At 47.7% G+C, this 27,679-nt stretch overlaps 1 protein-coding gene across 2 annotated transcripts in view; it reads left to right on the top strand.

Moving 5' to 3' along the window:
- The first annotated feature begins 5,416 nt into the window (after positions 1-5,416).
- LOC144800563 (vitamin D3 hydroxylase-associated protein-like) overlaps positions 5,417-27,679 on the top strand; it is a 345,205-nt gene continuing 322,942 nt past the window's right edge. Inside the window, exon 1 of one of the 2 annotated variants that reach the window (XM_078671690.1) lies at positions 5,417-5,801. In XM_078671690.1, the coding sequence (XP_078527816.1) occupies positions 5,595-5,801 (207 nt within the window). In that variant the 5' untranslated portion in view covers positions 5,417-5,594. Of the gene's footprint in view, positions 5,802-8,459; positions 8,673-27,679 lie in introns of those variants that run through there. The other variant, XM_078671691.1, reaches the window with a different exon arrangement.

Below are 27,679 nucleotides of genomic sequence, written 5' to 3'. Positions count from 1 at the left end.
TCCTGCTCTATGGATTCTTCGTTGTTTTAATGTCCCAGTGGTGAGCCAACGTAGTATGGTTCTAAATCCAAAAAGGTCTCTACTTTTGTAGGCCGAAACCCCTATAGTTATACCCATCATGGCCTTTAAAGATATGATCAGTACAAAAGGCCACATTTGAAATGCACAGGCCCTCCCTAAATTTGTTCTGTCTGCCATCTGACCCCACTAAAGAACCCAATCTTTAGTGGGGTCAAGACCCTGCCCATTGGAATACAGGTGCCAAGTTCACCCCCATGTAACCATCCCAAAAAGGCCCCTAAGAACCAAAGGCCCACAGTTTCCTTTGAAACCCTAGTTTATGGTCTTCGATCAGGAATGTACAGATGGGCAGTCACCCTAGCGCCTAGTTGTACACAAGGAGACAGGCTGACAGGCAGACCATAAGCACCGAAATGCCCACTTTTCCAAAGTGGCCTTTCCATCTCCGCAAAGTTTAACACACTCCCACTAACAGATCATTACGTGCTCATCAATATCAAACACTATACTACTACTATTATGCCGTCAGAAATTAATGCTCGATAACCTTTCCCTACACCCCCCCATGCTAACCCAATGCGAGAAGCAGGCCCCATTGTACCACACACACCATCCAGTGTCATTCACGACTCTTGCAGGTAATGCATACACACACCTGCCCAACCTCTTCCCGACACTACACCCTGCCACTAGGGAAAACTCCAATATAGCAGGAAAAATGCAGAACATTGGCACGTAGCTTTTTAAATGCAAAGCCGAGTAACAGTAATCTGTGCACACAGGCCCCACCAGGGCAAATTTGTGGCACAATTGATGAGCTACCTCTATGGATGGCACAACCAGTGCGACAGGCCCATGGAGACGAATTTGAGATACATGCCCCGGACATAGGTCTCACCCCATGTGAAGGGACTTACAGCTAACTAGACTCAGCCAATCATATATTACACTGATCCGCAGTATGTATATGACGAGCACATCGCTTTGACACTGCATGGCAGTGCCAAACGCTCTCAAGTCTTAAGACTAGCATCCAGATCACCTAGAAAATGCCATTCCCAACAATGCGTCTATAAGTTTGTCGTGTGTGTCTTTGCGTGTGCACTACACAAATGCTAAACCTATTAGCTTTGTCAATTTCAGTTACAAAAATGTTTTGTAAATCCACAGGTTCTAAATCTGTGTTGAGGTTGGTGTTAGGGAGATGAGTTCCTGGCGAAGCTTCTGCCTTTAAAATTACTTTGAGCTGCTGAGCCCCTTGTATTCTGCACCACTCTGCTTGCACTCTGGGGTTTTCCCCATTGCAACTTGTGATTCTATCCCTTGGATTCTGTGATACCGCCCTGTACTGTTCTCTTTGCAGCATGCAGCCTTCACCTTGAGAGTGCCAAATTGGATGTTATATAGTGAAAAAGTTCTCACTAATCTTGAAAGAATACAAAATGAGCATGAGCCCAGCAGTGCAAGCTTTACCCATACACTAGCCTGCTGGCCCACCCATAGATGATGTTTGGTTCTGTTAGGGTTTACTAACACTATGAGGACCTAAGTCACTGTGTGAGTACACACACACAAACATGCACACACACTTAATCTTTCACTCACTCACTCTTTTACTCTCACTCCCTGTCACTCTCACCACCCCCTTCCCTGCCTCCCATGTGGAGCAGCAATCTCTGTGAATGGCAAAGAAACGTCCACTACTGATGATCATGTGCTTCTTCTCTTTTGTATTACTGATGTTTGCAAATTCTTTTTAGCATTCAAATGATCCAATCACATCAATCCAACAGCATTTGTAAAGTGCAAGACGGTCACCCCTAAGGGTATCTGGGCGTTGTGTCTCCATCGAAGAGCCAGGTCTTGAGTCTCTTTCTGAAGTCTGCCAGCAAGGGGGATGTATAGAGCTGGTGGGAAAGGTCATTCCAGGTCTTGGCAGCAATGTAGCGGCCGCCGCTGTAGCTGCGGCAGGTGCAGGGGTGTGCGCGAGGGTGAGTGAAGAGGCATTTGATGGACAGAATGCAGAACAAATCAAAACATTCACCCCCCCAGTCAAGAGATCTGGGTTAAATCCATCATTTGTTTGCTCACCATTCCACCCCAGATTAGACAAGGCCATATGCAAATCAGTCTTGACCCTGTGCCTCATGGGAACAGTCCGGCCCGAATCTCTTGACTGGGGTGAATGTTTTGATTTGTTCTGCATTCCGTCCATCAATTGTGTATATGTTGCTTTCTCGCCCTAAGTGCACCAGGTATGCCCAGACGTGGGTCCCAGACTCGCTGTGCCACTGGATTCAAGCTATCTTGGCTGATGAGGGGTGAAACCCCAAAACCGGTCCTTGGATGCTTGTTTCCAGTCCAGGGAGGACCTGGCTTGGCAGTTCGGGCTGGACTGCTCCCATGAGGCACAGGGTCAAGACTGATTTGCATATGGCCAGGTCTAAACTGGGGTGGCATGGTGAGCAAAAGAATGATGGGTTTAACCGAGGATCTCTTGACCGGGGGTGAATGTTTTGATTTGACCTGCATTGCGTCCATCAATTGTGTGTCTTTTGGTGAATGAAGAGGAGCACAGGTATGTAGAGGGTTGGTGGAAATTCAGTCGTGTTGATGTAGGCAGGTTCTAGGTCAGGTTGTGGAGGGCTTTGTAGGCGTGATGGAGGGATCCTGAACTGGCATCTCTTCTGGATGGGGGGCCAGTGGAGGTATTTCAGGTGGGGGTGATGTGGGTTTGTTGGGGAGGTGCAGGATGAGTCTGACTGTGGAATTCTGTATGGTCTGGAGTCTTTTGAGGAGCTGGGTGGAGATGCGGGAACAGAGGGCGTTGCCTTAGTCGAGGCAGCTGATGATGAGAGTCTAAATGACATCTTTCTGGTGTGGTTGGGATCCGTATGAAGATTTTGAGAAGCATGCAAAGTGTGTGGAAGCAGGAGGAGGCAACTGCATTGGCTTGTGATTTCATGGCCAGTTGGCTGTCGAGGATGATGCTGAGGTTGCTTTCATAGTCGGTCAATGAGGGTGTAGGTCCGAGTTCTGCAAGCCACCAGCTTTGGTCCCATGTAGAGGTGTCCTTCCCAAAGATCAGTACTTCAGTTGAGTTGGAGGCAGTTGTCTCTCATCCTTATGGCTATTTTGGTCATGGCATTGCAGAGGTCGATATTTGCGTGGGAGGGGTCCTTGGTCAGTGAAAGTATCAGTTGTTTTGTCTGTGTAGGAGATTATGTTGAGTCTGTGGGATGTGATGACATCTGTGATGGGAGTCATGTAGATGTTGAACAGGGGGGGCTGAGGGATGATCCTTGTGGTACGCTGCACATGTCTTTGTTTGTAAAGGTGAAGGGAGGCAATCAAATGATCTGTGTGCATCTTGTAAGGAAGGAGGTGATCTGCTTGAGGGCATCTTGCTGTACGCCTAAGTGGTAGTCTGTTGATAAGGGTGTTGAGAGAGAAGGTGTTGAACGCAGCGGAGAGGTTGAGTAGGATCAGGGCCACTGTTGCTCCACAGTAGAGGAGTGTTCTGATGCCATCTGTGGCAGCAATCAGTGCCGTCTCGGTGGTGTGGTTGGCAGAGAATCCTTATTGTGAGGCGTCCAAAAAGTGGTTTAGTTCCCAGAATCCGATGAGCTGCCGGTTGATGGCTTTCTCGAGTACTTTGGCCAAGAGATCGGACGCTAATTTTTTTAATCGCTGTGGTCGGCTGAGGCATTATTTAGGAGGGAGTCTGATGTCTGCATGTTTCCATCTGTCCGGGAAAGTTGCTGGGAAGATGGAGGTGTTGAGAATGCTGGTGAGTTACATGCTGATTGGGTTCATTGTGAGGTTGTAGAGGGGGTGGGGCAGGGGTCGGTGGGCGCCAGAGAGTGGATGGAAGACATGATGGCTAATGTGGTCAGGGCAGCGAGTGGAGACCTGGTAGTAATGGTTTGGCTGAGGTTTGCTGGTTGGCTTAGGTTATTGGGGTTGAGGATGGCGGGTTGGAGGTTGAAATTGTTGTGGATTTCCATGATCTTGCTCTGGGAGTAGTAAAAGGGTATTGCAGAGCTCTTGGGAGGGGCGGATGGTATTCTCTATGGCTTTTGGGTTGGATATTCCTCTAACAATTTTGAAGAGTTCCTTTGTGTGGTTAGCCGCGGAGTTGACTCGGGTGGTGATGGCTGCTTTCTTGGCTTCCTTGATGTGCCGGTGATATTTGCTGAGGGCTGTTTTATGAGCTGCTCTGTCTACAGGGTTCTAAGTGGTGTGCCATCATTCCTCCAGTTGGGGGCAGTTGGGGGCAGTTGCGCTTTGTGGTCTTGAGTTTTGGGGTGTACCTGCTGGCATGTTTGGAGGTCTTGTTGGATTTTGTAGGTTTCAGTGGGGTGACTCTCTCTGCACTGTCAGTGATCCAGGCGGCAAAGTCCTTTACGGCCTGGTCAAGGTATGTTGAGGCCTTTATTTGGGAGGTGGTGAAGGCCTTTGACCACTGAGTTTTGGTGACCTTGCTCCAGCTGCTGGAGTGGGGGAGGGGGTTGATGCCTGGTGATGGTCTGCTGGGTGTCAGTGATGGTGAAGTGTACAATGGCTTGGTGAGTCCAGGTGAGTTCTGTGGTATGGCTGAATTAGATTCTGTTGCTGTAGGTGAAAATGGGGTTGAGTGTGTGTCCGGCTTTGTGCATAAGTTTGGTAACCAGTTTGGTGAGGCCAATGTTGTTCTGGTTATCCAGGAGGGCGACTGAGTTGGCGTCGGTGGGGTTGTCGATATAGAAGTTGAGGTCACCGAGTAGGACGTTGAGGTGAGAGTCGATTGCTAGGGAGGGGGCGATGAGGTTGGAGATGGCATCACAGAATGTTGCTTGGGGTCCCAGCGGTCTGTAGGCGAGGGTGCCTCTAATTGTGGTCTTCGCTTCAGTCATAAAAATAGGCATTGCCGGTATTTCTTTTTAGATTCAGGGTGCCAGTCAATGGATTATCTGTTGTAAAGAACCTTTATTTGTTTCTGGCTCACAGCACTGTATCAGGGACACGCACTCTTTTTCTGTGGGTCTAGCACATTCAATGATGGTTCTGATTGTAAGTATGTCTGAATATTTATAATGGTAACGCGCACTGAAGCAGTGGGGGTGCGGCACGTCATTGCAGGAAAAGTATTTACTGTTAGTAGAGCACAAAATGTGTGTGGTGCACCCTACACACCTTTACAAAGCACAGCATGATGAGTGCTGTCGTTTGAAATATTAATCAACTTTTTGGGGTACTGTTTTGGAACTATTACTGAATGATTACACCCAAAATCACTACTCCGCATTTAAAATTCAGCATTCACTCTTAAGGAGCACATTGGTTTTAATCTCTCAATGAAATCTGAGTCCAGTCCAGGTTTTCCGTGGCGCTCGGCTTCATAACTTTTGCAGGGATGGCGCAGTTCCCATTTATACGCGCAGGGTCCACGAGCCCGGAGGACTGCCTGCCCACGGAGCGAGGGAAGCTCTCGCGCTCCAGCCTGGTGTACTGTCTGCCCGAGGAGCGGGGGAAGCTCTCTAGCCCGAGCCCGGTGCACTGCCTGCCCGAGGAGCAGGGGAAGCCCTCTCGCGATGATCCTCGAGGGTCTGAGCCACCTTCTGCCCGAGTTCTTGACTGACCTGCTCATCGCGTCTGCCTTCTTCGCCTGTGTCGCCGTCTTTGTGACCCTGCGATGGATGCAACAGCGGGGGACCAAGCTGGCGGTAGAGCGGGCCAGGATGCAGAGAGACCGCGGCCTGGAGAACATGGAGAAAGCGGTGCAGCAGCACTGGAAAGAGGTACAGCCCGCGCGCAGCTGCGCGCGAGGAGCGTTTGTGCAATGGCCGCGTGCACATGACGGGGAGTTGACATGAGTGATAACGTTCCAAACATGTTTCCGTTTGGGCGATGGTGGCGCTAAGAGCGACATTCCAAAACTGCAAAAACAAAAAACAAAAAATCTTTCGGTACACCGAGAAATTGGCATTGTTGTCTCAGGTGCGCTCTCTAGGGCGGAGATGCTGTCCAATCATGTAACCAGCGTACTTTAAAATGAGTCTAAGTGTAAAAGCAACGGGGAGAACCTCTTCGTGTCAAAAGCATTAACAAACACAACTTTTTAGGGGGAGGGGGTGTATCTCAATCAATCAGGGGTTGGTAAAGCACAGCTATTCTCCCGCGAGTGTCTCAAGGCGCTGGGGTATCTTTGGCTTCCCGTAGGTGGCCTCAGTCAACAAAAGGTCCTGACCAAAAAAACCTAAGTAGATTTTAACCGCGTTTATTATAGCTTGGCCTCATGCCCCTAGTTGTTTGTCTTTTTTTATGCAGAGAAACAGCGAAAATGTGGTGGGCAGTTTCCCAAGGCCTTCCATTTCATTTCACGAAGTCAGTGAAAAAGTTGTATTCATCAGTCGCTCACTTATCGGATGCATTGACATTTTTGCCAGGCTGAGAGTCTGCAGTTAATGTCTGAAACTTCCACCCGCTGAGCTCGACTCGGTGTGGTGTGCACTGTATGCCGCCACTTGGCGCTGATTGTGTTTTTCTGGAGACAAAGCATGTGTTATTAAGGCGAGTTCTTGTGTTGGAGCTCACAGCGAGTGTCACTGGCCCTTCCCAGCGTGCACAACTCCGCAGCTGCAAAAAACAACCTTCAAAGCTCCAGATGCGTGACTGGCTACCTCGAGAGGTTGCCATGGGCCCAAGGAACCCTCGCCTCGCTCTGAAGGAAATATACATCTTATTCCTCTGCCAGCTTCTTCGGCGACCAACGTTCTAATGAGCCATAGCAACCACCCTCCAGCAGCGACCATCTCCCCCTCTCTGTTGTGCACTATTCACTCCAACCGAAGGGGCATTAATGGCACAGTGTTCAGTGAGTTAATATTCACTCACACCCAAGGGGACTAATGGCACCGTGTGCAGTGAGTTAATTTTCACTCACACCTAACGGGCGTTAATGGCACAGTGTTCAATGAGTTAATATTCACTCCAACCCAAGGGGGTGAATGGCACAGTGTGCAGTGAGTTAATATTCACTCCAACCGAAGAGGCATTAACAGTGTTCAGTGAGTTAATATTCACTCCAACCGAAGAGGCATTAATGGCACAGTGTTCAGTGAGTTAATATTCACTCCAAACCAAGAGCGTTTAATGGACAGTGTGCAGTGAGTTAATATTCACTCACACCCATGGGGGACAAAGGGCACGTGTGCAGTGAGTTAATAGTCACTCCAACCCAAGGGATATTAATGGCACAGTGGGCAGTGAGGTAATATTCACTCCCACCCAAGGGGTGGGGGGTTAATGGAGGCTCAGACTGTGCCCCTAGTAACAACTTCTGTTATCTCGAGTCTGAACCACACTCACTGTGCACCCACTATGTCCTTGCTGTCGCGTTCTATTATCTTGAGTCTGAACTCCACCCAATGTGGCACTCGCCGTGCCCTTGCTGGCGCATTGGTTTATCTTGAGTCTTAACCACACTGAGCGTGGCACTCACCGTGCCCTTGCTGGCTGCGGCGTTCTGTTATCTTGAGTCTGACCACACTGAGTGTGGCACTCGCCGTGCCCTTGCTGGCGCGTTCTCTTATCTTGAGTCTCAACCACACTGTGTGCCCTTGGGGTTCCCCAAGCCCTTGCTGGTACTTTGTCACTGTGTGCAGAGCCACTCTCACTGTGTGGCCACTGGTGGTCACCACTAAGTCTGAATCACATATAAGAGTGCCCTTCTAATTCTAAAACGGAATGGTCTGGCGCATTCCGTTAGCTTGAGCTTGAACCAGGCTCAGAGTTTGTCTTGGCACACACTTTGCCTTTGCTGGTACATTTTGTTATCTTGGGTCTGGACCAACGCTAAGCAGTGGAACTTGGCATATTCTGGGCCTCTGCCGGCACACACGATTATTTTGAGTCCGAACAGCACTCTTGGAGTCGCAGTTCGCACACGGGAGCCCTGTTGGCTCCAGTGCTCAGGACTATTTTTATTTAAATCTTATCCGGTTTCGGATTGGCCTCGGAAGTATTCTCTGCTTTTTAAAGTCATACATGTCTTTACGCATCTTTGCCGATGGGTTATAAATAATTCTGCAGACTTGATATGCCTGCTCAGGGGAGGTAGCCAGCGACTCAGAAGCCATTAACTATTGGGTAGCAGAATCCATCCGAGTCCACTTCAAAAGTCTGAACCCAACAACAGCGTTTTTTTCCCCTCTCTCACAATCCATGGAAGCGCCATGGTTGGTAAAGCCCCTATAGCTCACAGTGGAAAGAATAGTTTTTATTAAACTAGGCTGTTGCATTCGCGTGTCCCCGTGGGCACAGCCACCAAAGGCTGATTCCAGTCCATACTTTCCACAGCTCCTCCGGACTGTGTTGTAATCTAGGGTCCAGGGTCTCCCATACGGTCTGAACTCGGCTTTGGGGCGTCTGTGCATTCATTCCCTGCTCTTGAAGCCCGAGGACGCTTCGCAATGGCCGAGCTCCTGTTTGATTTAATTGTGGATCACTTCCTCATTTCCACCCTCTGTTGCATAGTTACCACCCTGGTGGTGCTGAAATGGGCGTGTCACTGGAGGATGAACCGGAAGATGGAAGAGGCCCGTCGGCTGAGGGCGCGCGGCCTGGACGCCATGGCCATGGCCAAGGCTGTGCAGGAGTTTAAGAAGGAGGTGGGTGGCTTTCGCTTACAGAGGTGGGCGGGGAATCTTTAGTTCCTAATACCAGTAGAAACGTGGCACTTGCTGTCTTATTGGTAAGATACTGGATATCAAATTCAGTGCTTAATTGGAGCCGATTTCGGGTGGTCACCACGGGAAATTGTGACAGTCTGCAACTTTGTCTAATTTGCAGATGATCACATTTGTTTCTTATCACAATATACATTATAAATGACTAATACCTGCGTCCAAGCTATTACTATAGCTTTGGGGGGATTGAATATTCTGAATTTTCACTCTTGTAGTCATGTGATGGTTCGTAGTTGTGTTGGCACTGTCATTGGCAAGGATGTCTGGAGCAATGGGTGGTGCAAGCTGCAGCGGCCTTCTGACTTTTTTAATACAAGTTGAGCACTGGTTTCTCCAAGACAGAGGTGTGGTTACTGAGAAAAAGTATAGGAAATATTCTCCCCTCCTATTTTTAAACATATGGGGAGGAAGATAATTTCTTCGGAATCTACCTGCCTGTTCTTTTGAACTTTGTACACATGCCCTTTGGGATCCTACTTTCTATGGGTCACTGTATCCAAGAAACATGTTATTACGCCAGATGGTTGTTGTTGCAGACCTCATGGGCTCAATTGCCATTATTGAATGGCCACACATAGTCAGCCACCTTAACCGGCCAGGTGTTCTTCTTAAAACCCACACAAAATTGGGCATTGTTCATTCCAGTGGGTAGTCTAAATGAATGTGCGATCTACTATAGAGCAAAAAGAATCTGGCCTACTGATGTTGCAAAGACAGGGCAGTGGACTCTACAAAAAATGTCAGGAGTGTGAAGAGTAAGAGATGGGGACCAGTCGATCTGGGCTCCATGCAGCGGAGGGATCTTTGGAACCATTCTCAAAACAAGCATTTACAATGCAACGGTCTCGCCTTTGCAAAAGTTAGAGCTATTGGCATTGTAAATGACAACATTTTTATTTATGTGTTGGTTTTGAAAACAGATAACTAAATGGCATTGTCATTTACAATGCCAATAGCTTAATCTCTCGCAAATGCCACACACACACAGACCCCCCCCCCCCCCACACACACACACAGCCCCACACACACACACACAGCCCCACACACACACACACAGCCCCCCACACACACACAGAGCCCCCACACACACAGAACCCCCCACACACACAGAGCCCCACACACACACAGAGCCCCACACACACACACAGCCCCACACACACACACAGCCACACACACACACCCAGCCACACACACACCCAGCCACACACACACCCAGCCACACACACCCCCAGCCACACACACCCAGCCACACACACACCCAGCCACACACACACCCAGCCACAGACACACAGCCACACACACACCCAGCCACACACACACCCAGCCACACACACACCCAGCCACACACACACCCAGCCACACACACACCCAGCCACAGACACACAGCCACACCCACAGAGCCACACACACTGAGCCACACACACACGGAGCCACACACACGCGCGCCCAGAGCCACACACACGCGCACAGAGCTACACACACATACACAGAGCCACACACACACACACAGAGCCCCCCACACACACACAGAGCCCCACACACACACACACACACAGCCCCAAACACACATATCCCCCCCCCACACACACACAGAGCCCCCCTCACACACACACAGAGCCCCCCACACACACAGAGCCCCCCACACACACACACAGAGCCCCCCACACACAGAGCCCCCCACACACAGAGCCCCCCACACACACAGAGCCCCCCACACACACAGAGCCCCCCACACACACACAGAGCCCCCTCCCACACACACACAGAGTCGCCCACACACAGAACCCCACACACACACATAGCCCCCCCCACACACACAGAGCCCCGCACACACACACACACACACACAGCCGCACACACACACACAGCCGCACACACACACACACACAGCCGCACACACACACACACACACACACACACAGCCGCACACACACACACACACACACAGCTGCACACACACAGCCGCACACACACACACACACAGAGCCACACACACATAGAATGTGCCCACTCATTAACTATTGGGGTAGCACTAGTCAGCTGTCCCAGAAGTACCTATACAGAGGCCAAACTGTTCCTCTTCCCAACAAGCAAGTCTATCGCCCTTGAATGTTAACATGTGGAGGCCAAAACTAAATTTCCAATGATCCAACTGTCCAGACCACGCAACTGGTCACAATGCATAACAATGCGAAGATCCGACTGTATGGCGAATGACATTAACCTAACCCACAACACGCCAAGAGAGATGCTAGCACCACAGATGGGTAGGAAACAGGCCAGCTCACGGGGCACCCTTTCGCCGCTGAAGTATGGCATGCCAAGAGGCATGGTGTGTTGGGTGCCCTTCCAGCATCCACGCGGACAGTTCCTGGCCTGTAAATGATGCCAATGAGCGCGCGAGAAGCCTGTTACCCCTGCCCTGGCCGCCAGCCGGACATGGAAGGCCCGGCTCGCAGAGCAGCACGATGCCCGTCAAATAGCTCTTCCCAGGCCTACCTGGGCTGTGAGGCCGGTTCTGGTCTCCACAGTGCGCGTTTCGGATTCGTAAACAATGCGTGGTTTGCTTTTGGTGCAGTGTGGGGCTTACTGCCACTGGCACCGGGCAGAGAGTCCGGGGAAAGACAGGCTCAGTTCGCTTTCCTGTGAAGTAGCCAAGAACAGCCAGCCCGGGCCTGTGGTGTGTATGTTTGTGTGTGTTTGCGCTGGCTGGTTCTAGATTACGAACCAGAATATATGCCGGACTTCCAGTAGAGGGACAGGGTTGTCCCAGTAGGGCAGGGGTAACCAAATCGGGCCCCGGAGACCCCCGTACTCATCCCGTTGCTTCCAAGTTCAAGTGCGCCTGTGATTTACCGGTGCTGACTGACAGCGCCGATGGAAACGTCTGGCCCGTTCCAGCTCCCAGTTTAATGACTGCACCGTCGCAATGTGCTTCTGATCTCGGAGGACGCCAGGAAGGGGCGGCCGCTCACGAACTAGTGCTCACAGAAGGAAAGGCGCCCCCTCCCCGGCGCTTCTCCTGGTGCGTGTGCTGCTCGTTTGAGCCCTCCTCACCGGGGCTTCTCTGGCGGCTGTCGGAGGTACGCGGGGCTCTCCTCACCACATGTGAGCCCTGCTTTGCTTCCCACTTGATGCTGCCTGTTTCCCTCAGCCCGGTCCATCTTCCTAGGACCGGGACTGCGCAGAGACGCCTGCGAGACGCTGCACTGCTTCCTCCCGCCCGGGGAAAGCGGAAATGGAGCCCGCGAGGCTTATCTCTTATCTCGACCAGCCGAGCCTACCGTCAGGCGCCGGCTTGGGCTCGTGTTATCCTTTTTTCTTCCCTCAATGCATGGTGGGCCGATAAAAAAACAAGTCCAGACACCGACACGTGGTGATGGTATTTATTTTATGCGTTTTTATATAGCGCAGACTTTAACCGAAGGTGTCCGAGCGCTTCACAATAGGAACAGTAATGATACATGAGAAGATTACAAGTGAACAAATTACAAAAGCAAACGTTAAGTTACATGAGGCAAAAGTGACAATTGTGAGCAAACAAAATACAAGAGGTAGCAAAAGGTACATTACATGAGGAATAGACTGGGACCTTGGCGAGAGGGAGGGTGTCCCTGAACACCACCATGTTTCTCCGAGGCGATGCAGAAATGCCTTGGAGAAACGCAGCCTCATTTTGGGATTCGGGGCGTGTTTTTCTTTCTCTCCTCTTCCCATTGGCTGGAAGGTAAAATTCCAGCCAATGGGAAGAGGAGAGAAAGAAAAGAGAAAGAAAGTTAAAAACACACCCCCGAATCCCAAAAAGACGGGGCTTGAACGGAGTGACGCCCCTCTCCTCCAATGGCTGGCCTCCGTTTAGGAAGCCAGCCAATGGAGAAGAGGGGCGGGTTCAAGCCCCCACTCTAGGAGACATAATATCTCTCCCTGCGACTGCGCAAGCGCAGCCTACGCAGGTCTCGACCTAAAAATGAGGGTCCCAGCAAATTTAAAATGGCATATGGCAGCAGCACCCAGATCCAAATACATAACTTTTTTTCAATTTGTTGAGTTATGGTCATTTTTATTTCAAGACCTGGTCTTTGCATAGTACAAGATTTCCCAATTGGCTTCTTGTCTCTGAGTAGTTGGTTGAAATTGCCCTCAGGGAAGCCACCTCTAAGAGCCGTACTCTGAATGCTGTGCACACCAAGTGGTCAACAGATTGGAAGTATGTTGAAATGCCAGTTGGCGGGTGTTAGGGTTACACCCAAATGGAAGCTGAACCAAGTGTTTCATGCATCGGAGTGCCTCACACGATTTATAGTTTTTAGAGCTTTCTCTGGAATATACATGTCAATTTCCAAGCCAGACAAAAAGATCAGGCATTTTAAATGTTTCCTGCCGCACCCTCGAGAAAGCCTGGCGCCACGACCAGACAACAGAAAACATGACAGCCCTCAAGAACGCCACCCGCAAACACCACCAGCTGATCCGCACCACCAAGAAGACAACATTCAAAGAACGACTGAATAACAACACCCACAACAGCAAGGAACTCTTTAGCATCGTTAAAGAGCTCTCCAACCCCAGCGCCTGCAACAACGACATCACACCCTCGCAAGACCTCTGCGACTCACTCGCCTCGTTCTTTCACCACAAGATCGCCGACATGCACAACAGCTTCGGCGCACTGACCACACACCCAACCACCGAACCAGCAACCCCCACCAACACCCTCTGCACCTGGACCCCTATCAGCACCGAAGATACCACCCGCCTGATGAACACCATCCACTCCGGCTCGCCTACCGACCCCTGCCCACACCACATCTTCAAGAAAGCCGACTCCATCATCGCACCCCAACCACGGAACATCATCAACAGCTCCTTCGCATCCGCCACCTTCCCGGAGAGTTGGAAACATGCCGAGCTGAGCGCCCTCCTGAAAAAACCCACCGCGGACCCCACGGACCTCAAGAACTTCCTCCCCATCTCGCTCCTCCCCTTTCCAGCCAAAGAAATCGAGAAGACCGTCAACAGACAACTCTCTGCCTTCCTCGAGACCAACGGACCCCTCGACCACTCACAGTCCGGTTTCCGAGCAAACCACAGCACCGAGACCGCCCTCATCGCAGCCACCGACGACATCAGGTCCCTGCTCGACAACGGAGAAACTGCTGCCCTCATCCTCCTGGACCTCACAGCAGCCTTCGACACCGTCTGCTACCGCACCCTGATACAACACCTCAGCAACAATGGAATCCAAAGAGCGGCACTGGAGTGGATCATCTCGTTCCTCGCCGGAAGAACCCAGAGAGTCCGCCTCCCCCGTTCCGATCCGCGGCCACCGAAGTCATCTGCGGCGTTCCGCAAGGATCCTCACTCAGCCCCACCCTCTTCAACGTCTACATGAGCCCTTTCGCAGCCATCGCCCGCCAACACAACCTCAACATCATCTCCTACGCCGACGACACCCAGCTGATCCTCTCCCTCACCAACGACCCCGCCAACGCCAAAGCCAATCTCCAGGAAGGAATGAAAGACTTGCAGAATGGATGAAGATCAGCCGTCCGAAACTGAACTCAGACAAGACGGAAGTCCTCATCCTCGGACCATCTCCCTCTGCCTGGGACGACTCCTGGTGTCCCCCTGCCCTGGGCACCGCACCCAAGCCAACGGACCACGCACGCAACCAGGGCTTCATCCTGGACTCCTCCCTCACGATGACCAAGCAAGTGAACGCCGTCTCGTCATCCTGCTTCAACACCCTGCGCATGCTCCGAAAGATCTTCCGATGGATCCCCACCGAAACCAGGAAGACGGTCACCCAGGCCTTTGTCACCAGCCGACTGGACTACGGGAACACCCTCTACGCTGGAACCACAGCCAAACTCCAGAAAAGACTCCAGTGCATTCAGAACGCCTCAGTAAGACTCATCCTGGACATCCCTCACCACAGCCACATCTCCGCCCACCTGAAAGACCTGCACTGGCAACCCCGTCAACAAGAGGATCACGTTCAGACTCCTCACCCACGCTCACAAGGCCCTCCACGACACGGCCCCGAAGTACCTCAACAGCCGCCTCACATTCTACACACCCACCCGCCAGCTCCGATCTCCCAGCCTCGCCCTCGCCTCCGTCCCACGATTTCGGAAATCCACCGTAGGAGGAAGATCCTTCTCCTACCTGGCAGCGAAGACATGGAACTCCCTCCCTACTCACCTACGGCTGACCCTGGACCATCTCTCCTTCAGAAAACAACTCAAGACCTGGCTGTTCGAGCAGTAGCGACCCCCCTCCCCTCAGTGCCTTGAGACCCTTACGGGTGAGTAGCGCGCTATACACATTTTATTTATTGATTGATTGATTGATTGATCTGCGTAGGTAGGCGTGCACCTAATACAATGCAACCATTAGGAGCAATCTAATTCGAGAGTTAGGGTGAGGCTGCTGTGAATGAAAACACCAGTTTTAGCAAGCGTGCTAACAGAGTTAAGACTTTCAGTTGCCAATTAATTAAAATGTTTAAACTTCAAAACGGTCTTTATGCAGAGTTGGAAATGGTAGGATATTAGATAACCTATTTGAATATCTCGCTACTACAAGAACATTTCATTTCGTCACTGAAATGATAATAGACATTTAGGCAAATCTGCCAATACACACATACAAATAATGCTTTATGTATGTAGCTGTATGTAAATATGAATACAGTGACTTAAGGACTAAAAGATCTGTGTAAGGCCCAGAAAGATTTCTGCCCCCTTGTTCTTCCGTCACAGGTGAAGTTGGCACATGGTGAGTGAATTTTGGACATCCTCTTTGTTTTGGGATTTGTAATTTGTTGAGAATGGTGCCAAAGGCATACGCTCAGTTAGCCTGTTTATGCTCATGGTACAGGATGAAAAGCATAGCCAGGCTCGCCAGTTTTTAGGAGTGCCAAGTGCCAGTTTTGGAAACCTTTTGGGTCTCGCAACTATTCTCATTTTTAAAACCAAATGCTATTTATACCAAAAATTGGTTCCAACAATGAATCTCCAATTTCTTTAATAAAGTACAAGTGCTCAATAACAAATGGTCCAAAATGAACCAAGGTCGTTATGGATTTTATATTCTCGCTCTTGGCATCAAACCCTTGTATCATTATAATGCTTGATGTAAAGAATAGAGCTCCTTAACTATGTCACTAAGGTATTTAAAAGACTTTAGATTGGACCAGTGCATTACCTGCAGAGAAATATGCCAGATATGCATACCAATTGAGTTGGTCCTGGCAAAACGTTGTGGATCAGTGTTTCTGCTGAGGAGGGATCATGTTTCACATTGCGACAAGGTACAGAGAAGAATGAAACAGTCCTTTTAACCTAGAACATTCAGCGTTTTTGGTGCTACCTATTTGTCCTGATGAAGACCCGGAGGAAATTAAATGAGTAAAGGGGTCAAAACGTCAAGGCTAAAGCATGTAGGCACGCATTCAGTGACATCCGCTTTGTACTGCACTCCAAATCTGAATTAGCTTTGGACTTAGGGCGGATATTTTTACGTGCTGTTTTATTATTTGTTTTGATATCACTGATTGCCCACTTATCCTTATTTGTTCCACAATTCCCTGCGCTATTCACTGGAGCACCTTCTTCATAATGGCAAAGTTCATTCTGATCTCTGTATTATTAGTTCTTGTGCAATCTCATTAAATCACGTGACTAAGTTACAGTATTGAATGCCTATTGATATTTCTCTAGGAAGCTTGAAGGATTGTCCCTCTTCCTCCACAGAAACCTTTGTCCCTTGATAGATTATCTACCCATTTCCTAAGAATATACAGTTGCACCTAAGCATTATTTGAGGTTTTTTTGGATAGTAAAGGGCTGGGAGGTCAATTAACGCTCTGTTGTTTTCTGATATGACTCTTGCTAGATAATTCATTCTGCTGTAATTCTTTTTGATAATATTATGGCTCTATTAACCTGTACTATACCCTTGGGTGTATGTCTCGTTTCTGTATTTTACCAGTGACAATCAGTTTATCAAGTGGGGTGAGACAGGGCTGTATCCTGGCCCCCTTCTTGTTCACTCTGTATATAAATGGCCTGGTTTAGGTAATCGGTGCCCTAAGGGTTTATGCACCACGGATTGGCTCGAGAGGGATCCCCTTCCTGCTTTTCGCGAACAACGCTGTTGTCCTCTAGCGTACCCCAAAAGGGCTTCAGGGCTTGATAGACAGCTTTGTCTCCTTTATGGAGAACCTAGACCTGTCCCCCAACCTATCCAAGTCATACATCATGAAAGTGGGGAAAAAACCAAGCAAGAAAAATCACTATTTGATTGGCTCGCATCACTTGGAAAAGGTGCATTCATTCTCACATCTGGGGATATTATTTCATACACGCCTCACTTTTAAAGCTTTATTAGAAGAAAAGTGCCGCACATTAATTAGTTACTCCGGGTCAACAATGAATTTTGCATGAAGGCTGGGTTATTGGTCCTCTGAGCAAATTCTGAGACTATATAGTTCTATGTGCTGTGCTAAAATCCTCTATGGAAGTGAGGTATGGGGTTTTATTGACACACATCACTTACAAACCGAAGAAAATAAGTATCTTCGGTGATTACTTAAAGTGCCCCAGAGTACACCGTCCCACTTATTCAAGAAGAACTTGAAGTCAGTTTTGTAAGAGACAGGTTGGAAGTTAAACCCCTAACCTGTTGGTTCAACATTTGTACAACCCAGAGGCCTCACTTAGCAAGCAGATTATAAAAAATTGCCTTGCCCGTGGCTGTATATCCCATGGCTTAAGTACGTTAAGGAGACTCTAACATTCATGGGATGTGCAGACATTTTTAATAACCCCACAAAAATGTTAATCAAGGACAAGGCCTTGGTGAAGGATCGATTCCAGAAGCATGTTACATCCCTTAGGGAAGATAGGGAGCTGGTCAAGCCATCAGTCAGAGCACATCTCCTGACTAAATCATGTCTGGGTATTGAACCTTATTTAACTTATTTTCACAACGCACATGACAGATTTATTATGACACATTTTAGGCTCAATCTTTTACACCATATACTAGCTGACCTGGCAGGATGCACTTCGTCTATAGAGCTGAAGGGCCCGTACGGCTGCGACCATCGGTCTCTGCAGGATACCCTTCACTTTGTTTTAATATGTCCCTTTTATTCATGCCCAAGGAGCGTGTTTTAAAAAGTATTCTAAAGAATGGCAGATTCAAACATGCAAAGGTGGCCCTGTTGTTTTTTAAATTGTCTACTGATGCATTAATCCTGTTCTGTACTGTGAATTTTTTAAGGGCATCCCTCAGGCTTAGAAACACAAGAGGTATCAGGTGAATAAATGTGGCTTGTAGTGCCAGACTGTTAAAGGCCCTAATAATGAACTGGATGAGGGGAGGGCAATTTTAATCATGGTGGAATTGATCACACATGTATTTTATGTTGTTGATTTTATATGATTTTTAACCCACCATGATACATTCTAAACATGTCAACCTTTTAATGACCCGAAAGATGAATTTTATATGAGAGGTGGTCTTCATCTGTGGATGGATTGTACATGTATCCTTTTATCTGTCTGCTTAGTTTTTTATACTACGATGTATTTTATCTGCACTTTTATGGTATTCTTTTATGCTGAATAAAGTATTTTGATATGGATATGAATGGTAATTTTTTGGATGGTACCCTAATATTGGATGAGCAACATACTCCTTTTAAATATTTTATTAATTGACTGAGGATTGAACCTTGTGCTATAAATTAATCAGATGAAATTATTGTGTGTGTATGTGTATATATGTGTGTGTGTGTGTATATATATATATATATGTGTGTGTGTGTGTGTATATATATGTGTGTGTGTATATGTGTGTGTGTGTGTGTATATATATATATATATATATATATATATATATATATATTCACTGAAAAAATCATAGGTTTCACACTCGTTATAGTTAGGAATTAGCATTTAAAAAACCTTTCAAATTCACTGAAAAAACCATAGGTTTCACACCAGTTATAGTTAGCTGAACATTTTACTCATACAAAACCATTGAAATTCCCACGTTCTAGTTAGTTGGACTCACTATAACTCGCGCGCCCGCAATCCACTGCTGATGATGTCACATATTACATCATTCATGACATGGTCAGTGACATCACTGATGACATCACTGATGACATCTCAAATGACATCACTGGTGACATCACTGATGACATCTCAAATGACATCACTGATGACATCACTGATGACATCATCCATGTGATAATACGATGCACCTGCTCACAATCTAATCTAACCTTTGATACACCAAGTGATAAATACAAACTACCATTCCTGAAATTATTGACACACCAATATCAGTAACTACATACGCACTCACTGATTCCAAGGTCTACACACACATCCACTCATTCACACATACAATCCCTCATAAATACAGACACTCTTCAATACACTACTATCATATGCACTCATACACCTATACAGACACTCACACACTGCCACTCATCCATGGAGTTACTCACACACCTAGTCAGTCATGCAAAGAATCAATCACACTCCCATTTCCTCATCTATACAGTTATACACACAAAACCTTACTTATTCAAACATAGACTAACACCTACTTACTCTCTTTTACAATCACTGATACAAGTACACATTGATAGATACAGTCACTTATGCAATCGCAGGCTCTCATGTATAGTCATTTATATATGCCAACTCTCACATGCACTGTATTTTACATATGTACTTACTTGGACATGTAGCACTGAGATAAACATTCACTCACCAACACACCCATGCACACAGTCAACCACAAATACAGTTGTTTTCACATGCACTCTTCAACCCATACACCAAGTGAATCAACTGCTCACACATGTATGCATAGAGTTACACACCTCCTAGCCACCCACACACACACTCAGACTCACATACAAATACTTTGGCAACCAATCAATAACTCATATAGCCACTCATATAGCTACTGATCAACACATGCGGCAGCTTACACAACAACAAACATAATGATGTACACATTCAGACAGTTTAGTCACTAACCCATGCATTCACTAAGACACATTTAATCACTCACTCATACAGTCAGTCACACACCTACTAAATCTTTCATCCAGACACGTATACATCCACTCATTCTTCAACATGTAAAACATATTTAAACTTTACAGAAACACACAGACACTGGATGATGTCATCAGTGATGTCATTTGAGATGTCATCAGTGATGTCATCAGTGATGTAATTTGAGATGTCATCAGTGATGTCACTGACCATGTCATGAATGATGTAATATGTGACATCATCAGCAGTGGATTGCGGGCGCGCGAGTTATAGTGAGTCCAACTAACTATAACGTGGGAATTTCAATGGTTTTGTATGAGTAAAATGTTCAGCTAACTATAACTGGTGTGAAACCTATGGCTTTTTCAGTGAATTTGAAAGGTTTTTTAAATGCTAATTCCTTACTATAACGAGTGTGAAACCTATGGTTTTTTCAGTGAATTTCAAAGGTTTTTTAAATGCTAATTCCTAACTATAACGATTGTGAAACCTATGTTTTTAGTGAATTTCAAAGGTTTTTAAAAACTAATTCCTAACTATAACGTTTCTGAAACCTATGGTTTTTTCAGTGAATTTCATAGTTTTTTTAAAAGCTAATTCCTTTGTATATCGACTTTGTAACCTACGATTTTTTTTATTAGCTGTTTTTACAACAATTAATTATATATTTAAAAAACAAAATTATTTGTACAATGAATATATATTTTAAAAAAAAAATTCTGGTGCTCTCAGGGTGCGCGCACCGGTAAGCTCTCCCGAGAGCGCACCGAGAGCGCTATTTCTGATTTCGTAAAAAAAATATGTATAAAAAGTAAATAATAATGCAAGACATTTAGTACCATACTTATTAAAGCAGTATTTTTGATTTACGAAATGAAAATGATTTTGCATTTCCGTAAAGCTATCAAAACGTCACTCAGGCGCGCCGTGTAAGCGCCCCCGGAAGCGCCTACGTTCGCGCCGCGTAAGCGCCCCCGGAAGCGCTCTGGTGCGCGCAGCGTAAGCGCGTCAACTCATTTGACCTTAAAATAACTCTTTTCATTGGTTGCTAACAGTTTTTTTTACAAAGAATGAAATCCCCACCCATTTCCTTCACTTCTTCTTTCACTTTTGTGACTGCATGACCTGTCTTTTTGCTCTTGAATATTTGTTGGATTATCATGGCTGCCAGAGCATCAAGCAGCAATGATGACTCTGATGGATTCATTGATGAAGAGGTTCCTCAGCCTAGAGTTAAGGAACAGTTTATCTGGAAAAATGTTGACATTCCTGAGGGACATAAGAAAGTGAATGCTGCAAAGGTGGAGTGCAAGATCTGCCATACTGTGCTTTCCAGAGGAGACCCCACAAGGAAGTACAGTTTTGGTAATTCTACCATGATTCGCCACGTCGAGAGAATGCATCCCCTGAACTATGCCCGGGAGAGTGTCAGGGCTCTGGCACGAGAGGCTCCCAGGGATGGTGCCTCTACTTCAACCGGAGGACCAACTACATCGGTGAGGGGGCGACCAGAAGAGCTGATCCCTAATATTTAGCCTGCTTTTAATGAAGCCGTAATTAAATGCAGAACATTTGATCAGCTACTTTGTTATGGGGAACAAAGTGTTATGCTCATGGTTCGAGCATTAGAGAACCACCGCTGCCGTCCCCAGTCCTAATTTTTATTATTTTTTTTGCTCCTGTTGAGCATTTTCCCATTCCCTGTTTTTGTTTTTGTTAAAAAAAAGGAAAAAAGATGAAAAAAAAAGTTCTTTTCAGAACTACCTCCAATTCTCATCAAAGAGCTGTATTCTTAAAAAAATTAAAAAGAGTAACTGAAGTGGAGTGCAGTGAGAGAGTAGACGAAAATGAGTGAGAAAGCAAAGAAAGGGACGAGAGGGGAAGTGAAGTAGGGGGACTGAAAGAAGGTGAGTGTTGGGAAGGAGAGTGAGGAGAAGGAGAATGAGCATGGGGATTGTGGATAAGTGAAGAAAATGTAGTAAAAGAACGGTGGTGTAGAAGGGTAAGAAAAGAGCAGTGATGTTTAGGAAAGAGTGGAGATACAGACTGGATAAAGACAATTGAGTGTGAGACAAGGTGAGTAAGGCAGTGAAGAAACAGAGAAAGTGAAAGAAAAAATAAGAGTAGAAGACTGAAGACCTCATTTATGAGACCATGCGTCACTTTTACGCCACCGGTGCATCACTTTTTGTGACGCACCAGTGCTGTAAAAAATGCACCTTGTTGAGTCATATTTACAAAGTGACGCATCTAGGTAGATGCGTCACTTTGTAAACCTCTGCGCCACATTATACCTGCGTCAGGTGTAGTGTATGCAAAGGGGGCGTATTGACGCAATAAAGGGTCGTAGAAGTGACGCAGTGAAATCTATGAGATTTCACTGTCACTTTTAGGACACCGTTGCGTCAAAATCTTGCGCCTGCCTCACAGCAGGCGTAAGACTGACGCAGGCCCTTTCACATGGGGCTGGCCCCATGTGAAAGGATGCATTGCTGGAGTTGCGTCACTTTTGTGACACACTTCAGCAATGCATCACTTTTGCGCTTACAGATACGCCAGAAATACTGACGTATCTGTAACTCCTTGCGACATGATGCGTCATACATTAAATATGACGCATGAGTAGAAGACTGAAGGCCTCACTTATGAGGCCATGCGTCACTTTTACGCCAACTGTGCGTCACTTTTTGGGACGCACCAATGCTGTAAAAAATGCACCTTGTTGATTCATATTTACAAAGTGACGCATCTAGGTAAATGCGTCACTTTGTAAACCCCTGCGCCACATTATACCTTCGCCAGCTATAATGTATGCAAAGGGGGCGTATTGACGTAAGGAAGGGTCGTAGAAGTGACGCAGTGAAATCTATGAGATTTCTCTGCGTCACTTTTACGACGCTGTTGCGTCTAAATCTTGCGCCTGCCTCACAGCAGGCATAAGACTGACGCAGGCCCTTTCACATGGGACTGGCCCCATGTGAAAGGATGCATTGCTGGAGTTGCATCATTTTTGTGACACACTCCAGCATTGCATCACTTTCCTCTAAACACTCAACTTTATTTTTTTACTGTATTTTTTTACACTGTTTTTCCCCGTGGTGCGCTCAGGGTGCGCGTACCGGAGAGCATACCCGGGAGCGCAGCCAGCGCTTACCCCGCGAAAATTAAAAAATAAAATAAAAAAAAGTTTTTTTGCCCTTCAAGTTCCTTCTAGGCCCCCCTCAGAAAACCTACTCTGCCCCCTTTTAATTATTTCCCCCTTTCTTTTTCACCTCTTGTGTCTCGATTCTACCGAGACACAAGATGGCGGACTCTCCGGACTGTTTAGAATGTTGACAGACACCCGAGAGCCAATCAGCTTTCCGCTCGCGCACTCCCGTAGCGCGCCGGGTGCGCTCCCCGGTACGCGTACCGGTGAGCGCTCGGAGCGCGCCTATACATATATATGTGTTTTTGAAGTTAATTTTCGTAAAAACCACTGGAGCAATTTTCACCAAACATAGCAAAGGCACATCTGCGTACCAGTCCCTACAATTTTGCCAAGTTTGGTGTAATTCCGTTCAGCGGTTCGGGCTGTAGACTTGTCAGACCGTCCTATGGAAATTAACATGGGTAAAACACGTTTTGGGACCCCCCTTTTTTCTCAGCCCCCACTTCACGAATCCCCCCGAAACTTCCAGGGAAGGAGCGGAGCGGCCAACATTTTGGAAAATTACACGCAAATTCCTCAACCGGTGCCAGAGTTATTCCCAATAGAATGTTGCGGATTTCCTATGGTAGCCAATCCTAACTATAACTACCTACTGGCGACCGGCAGTAGGTAATATATATATATATATATATATATATATATATATATATATATATATATATATATATATATATATATATATATATATATATATATATTACCTACTGGCGGTCGCCAGTAGGTATATATAGTTAGGATTTTTTCCCTATGGGATTTTTGAAAATTCTATGTCTAATAACTTTGGCGTTTGTGGACGGAATTGGCTGAAATTTTCAGGAAAATGGAACATTTTGTTTCTGAGCAGCCCCTGGAAATTTGGGGGGGGTTCGTCAAGGGGGGGTTGAGAAAAAGGGGGGTCCCAAAACGTGTTTTTCCAATGTTAATTTCCATAGGGCGGTTGGCCTCACTTTTAGCCCGAACGGCTGAATGGATTTGCACGAAACTTGGCAAAATTGTAGGGACTGGTAGCCCGATGTGCCTTTGCTAGGTCTCAATATATGTGCTCCAGTGGATTTTGAGAAATTAACGTTCAAAAAAGATATATATCTGTAACAGCGGACCGGGCAGCGCTCCGGTTCGCGTACTTTTCGCGTTACGGAGCTTTGTGAAGCGAAGCTGATTGGTTCTCCGGCGTCTGTAAACATTCCAAACAGTCCGTAGCGGCCGCCATCTTGTCTCTCGGTAGGATCGAGAGACAAGAGGAGGCCAAAGCGAAGGGGCAAATGACCATAAGGGGGCATAGTAGATCCTCCCTGACCCCATAGGTTTGATGTGGAGGCTTTAAAAGGGCTCCGTGGGGCAAAAAAAAAAAAAAAATCGTTTTTTTGGTGGGGTGCGCCCGGTTAGCGTAACGGGAAGCGGACTGGGGAGCGTACTACAAGGAAAGAAGAATGATTGACTTTTAACTTAGTGTATGTTTATAGACTTTTTTTTAACTTTTTTTTCTTCTGAGTGACGTCTCGGCCTATCTCCACGGGATGCAGTCCCTACCATCTCGGCGTTTAAGCCCAGGGGGACCGGTAGTGTGGGAGAGATAACGGGGCATATTATCAAGGGGGTTTATCTCCGCTTTTTTGGCTTTAAAAGCCAAGAAAGCGGAGATAAAATTATCTCCGTATTACCTAGCTGTCGCTAACACCAGTTAGCGACCGCTAGTAGGAGATAGCGACCATCTTGGGCCCCACTTTGCATGTCAGTGATATTTATCACTAATGACATGCAAAGTGGGCATGCCAAGATGTTAGCGACTGGAAACAGTCGCTAACATCGCTATCTCCTATTACCAACTTTTGGAGATATTCGCGCTAAGCGCGAATATCTCCAAAAAGTAACACCTGCCCTGAGCAGTTCTTAGCCATGTTATCCAATGGGAGGTGGATAACATGGCTAAGAGCATTAGCTCGGTAATGCATGAATATCGCTGACTTTTCAGCGATATTAATGCATTGCGGCCGTTTTTTATCGCATTTGCGATAAACCTTGATAATAGCAAGGTTTATCTGCGATAATTTCTGACGATGCTTAGCGGTAAAAAATTAGTTGCTAAGCATCGTTAGGGATAAATATCGTTTAACTTTGGTAATATGCCCCAACGTCTGTTAACGTTCGATTCGAAGGAAATCAGGAAGTGTTGAAAAACATTGTCTGCGCCATCTTGCCTTTTTTCAAATGCCACACTTTTGTCGTGCACGGCAGCCATTTTAGATGCCTTGACCAGACCCACTCTCTGCACGCTGTCGATCCTTAGCATGGCTCCCCACCCTCGCAAGCATCTCCCCCAGGCACTGGTCACCCCCGCTCTCTGTCTTATGCATGGGCAATAAACCTCCCCCCATCTGAGCTGCTCTTCCCTGAGAATCACACCCTGTGCCCGCCCGACACCTCCCTTTCGCCCTATTCACTACCGCACCCTCTGACACTCCTCTTCCTCTGTGTCCGATTGTCCAGGCCGGTCCCAGGCTATCAGCTAGCCCTGCAGATGTAGTTTATGGCCCCAGCTGTAAAGAATCACCCCTCTTCAAAGGAGTTATAGTAGATCAAGGCCCACACCCGATGAGATCCGTCACACCACACGCGTTCCTACTATCTGAAAACCATCCTGTATTGTGATTGGGGAGGGGACCGAGCCTGAAGCGGAAGATTCCAGGGATGACTCTTTGTACATCAAAGTTTTTAGAATTATGTGTCACATTAAAAATATATAGCACTCCAACAAAGTAGTAGGATTATAAAACTTTAATAACTTATCAATATATACAACAAAACAAAAACAGTAAAAACATTTAAACATTTTTAGGGAAAAAGAAGGAACAATGGTCAGTAGCGGTCGGTTGTGCGAATAGTCCCAAGGCAGCACAACGTCCAGATTTCTGGACGGCACCCAGGTGATGTTGCCTGGGTGCCGCACTGATTTGGGTATCCGGCGTGGGGCGTCCCGGGGGGTGGCTCGTCATTAGCGGTCTGTTGTGCGAATAGTTCCAAGGCAGCAGAACGCGCTGAAATGTGGATGGCACCAAGGTGATGTCCAGTAAGTTGCCGCCCTCCGAATAACGGCGTGGGGCGCCCCGGCGGGGGGGGGGGAGGCGGCGTGAACGGGCCTCCCCAGGTGGAGCCTCGTCTGCTGTAGTGGGGCGCCCCTTTACCGTTTCAGTTGCCATTCCGTCCGCTTTTGGTCCACTGTGTCAAAATCCGCAATTCAGCTGAGTTGCGCCCACTCTTGCGGTGCAGCGATAGGCGGCTGTCACAGGACTCTCAAAATGGCGGCAGGCTCTTTCCTTTTTGGGCCTGGTCCACTGAAATGGCCCTGGGACACCTTGGAAATCGGACGCTTGTCTGCTAGGTCTTGGACCCCATTCTCGAAAGCGTCCCCTCAGCCTTGAGGATTCTACAAAAGTCTTGGGGGCCCCCGACTCCTGCAGGCTTCCGGTGGGGAGCGGCTGCCATGATTGCTCGCGGAATGACCACGACGGAGCCACGAGATGGTGGTGCTTTCATGCTGACGCCAGCTTCAGTCTGAAACATCCAGAAACAAGGTGGGGCTTTCATCGTTTGGGGAAAAAAAAAGTTTTCATCCAATGAAAAGTGTTATTTTTAGGTCATATGATCAAGCCTTCCATCATTAGGAAACCAAAAGTAAAATGAACCAATGAAAAGTTTTATAAACAAGTCACATGACCTGTTATGCGGCATAGGGTATAAAAAGCGTAGAAAATCCGTTGGCACGTGAGGCGGCGTCAGTAGCGGACCGATGTGTGAATAGGCCGAAGGCAGCACAACGCGCCAAGATCCGGATGGCACCGAGGTGGTGTCCAGCAAGTTGCCGCACTGGTGTGGCCATCCTACAATGCTGAAAGTCGGCGTGGGGCGCCCCGTTGGCCTGTGAGATGGCGGCAGTAGCGGACCGATGTGCGAATGGGGCCAAAGGCAGCGCAACAATATTTTCGGAATAGAAGACACCACAAGGCGCTGAGATGCCAAGATCCGGATGGCACCGAGGTGGTGTCTAGCAAGTTGCCGCACTGGTGTGGCCATCCTACAATGCTGAAAGTCGGCGTGGGGCGCCCCGTTGGCCTGTGAGATGGCGTCAGTAGCGGACCGATGTGCGAATGGGGCCAAAGGCAGCGCAACAATATTTTCTGAATAGAAGACACCACAAGGCGCTGAGATGCCAAGATCCGGATGGCACCGAGGTGGTGTCTAGCAAGTTGCCGCACTGGTGTGGCCATCCTACAATGCTGAAAGTAGGCGTGGGGCGCCCCGTTGGCCTGTGAGGTGGCGTCAGTAGCGGACCGATGTGCGAATAGGGCCAAAGGCAGCGCAACAATATTTTCTGAATAGAAGACACCACAAGGCGCTGAGATTCGGTTAGCACCGAGGTGGTGTCTAGCAAGTTGCCGCACTGGTGTGGCCATCCTACAATCCTGCTCCGAATAACGGCGTGGGGTGCCCGAAGGGGGGGGGGAGGCGGCGTGAACGGGCCTTCCTAGGTGGAGGCTCGTCTGCTGTAGTGGGGCGCCCCTTTACCGTTTCAGTTGCCATTCAGCTGAGTTTCGGCCGCTCTTGATGCTACAGCGACAGGCGGCTGCAAC

The sequence above is a fragment of the Lissotriton helveticus genome, chromosome 1_2 (genome assembly GCF_964261635.1).
Source record: "Lissotriton helveticus chromosome 1_2, aLisHel1.1, whole genome shotgun sequence".
In the NCBI taxonomy this organism is placed as follows: Eukaryota; Metazoa; Chordata; class Amphibia; order Caudata; family Salamandridae; genus Lissotriton; species Lissotriton helveticus.
This window is presented reverse-complemented; position numbering and strand designations above follow the sequence as displayed.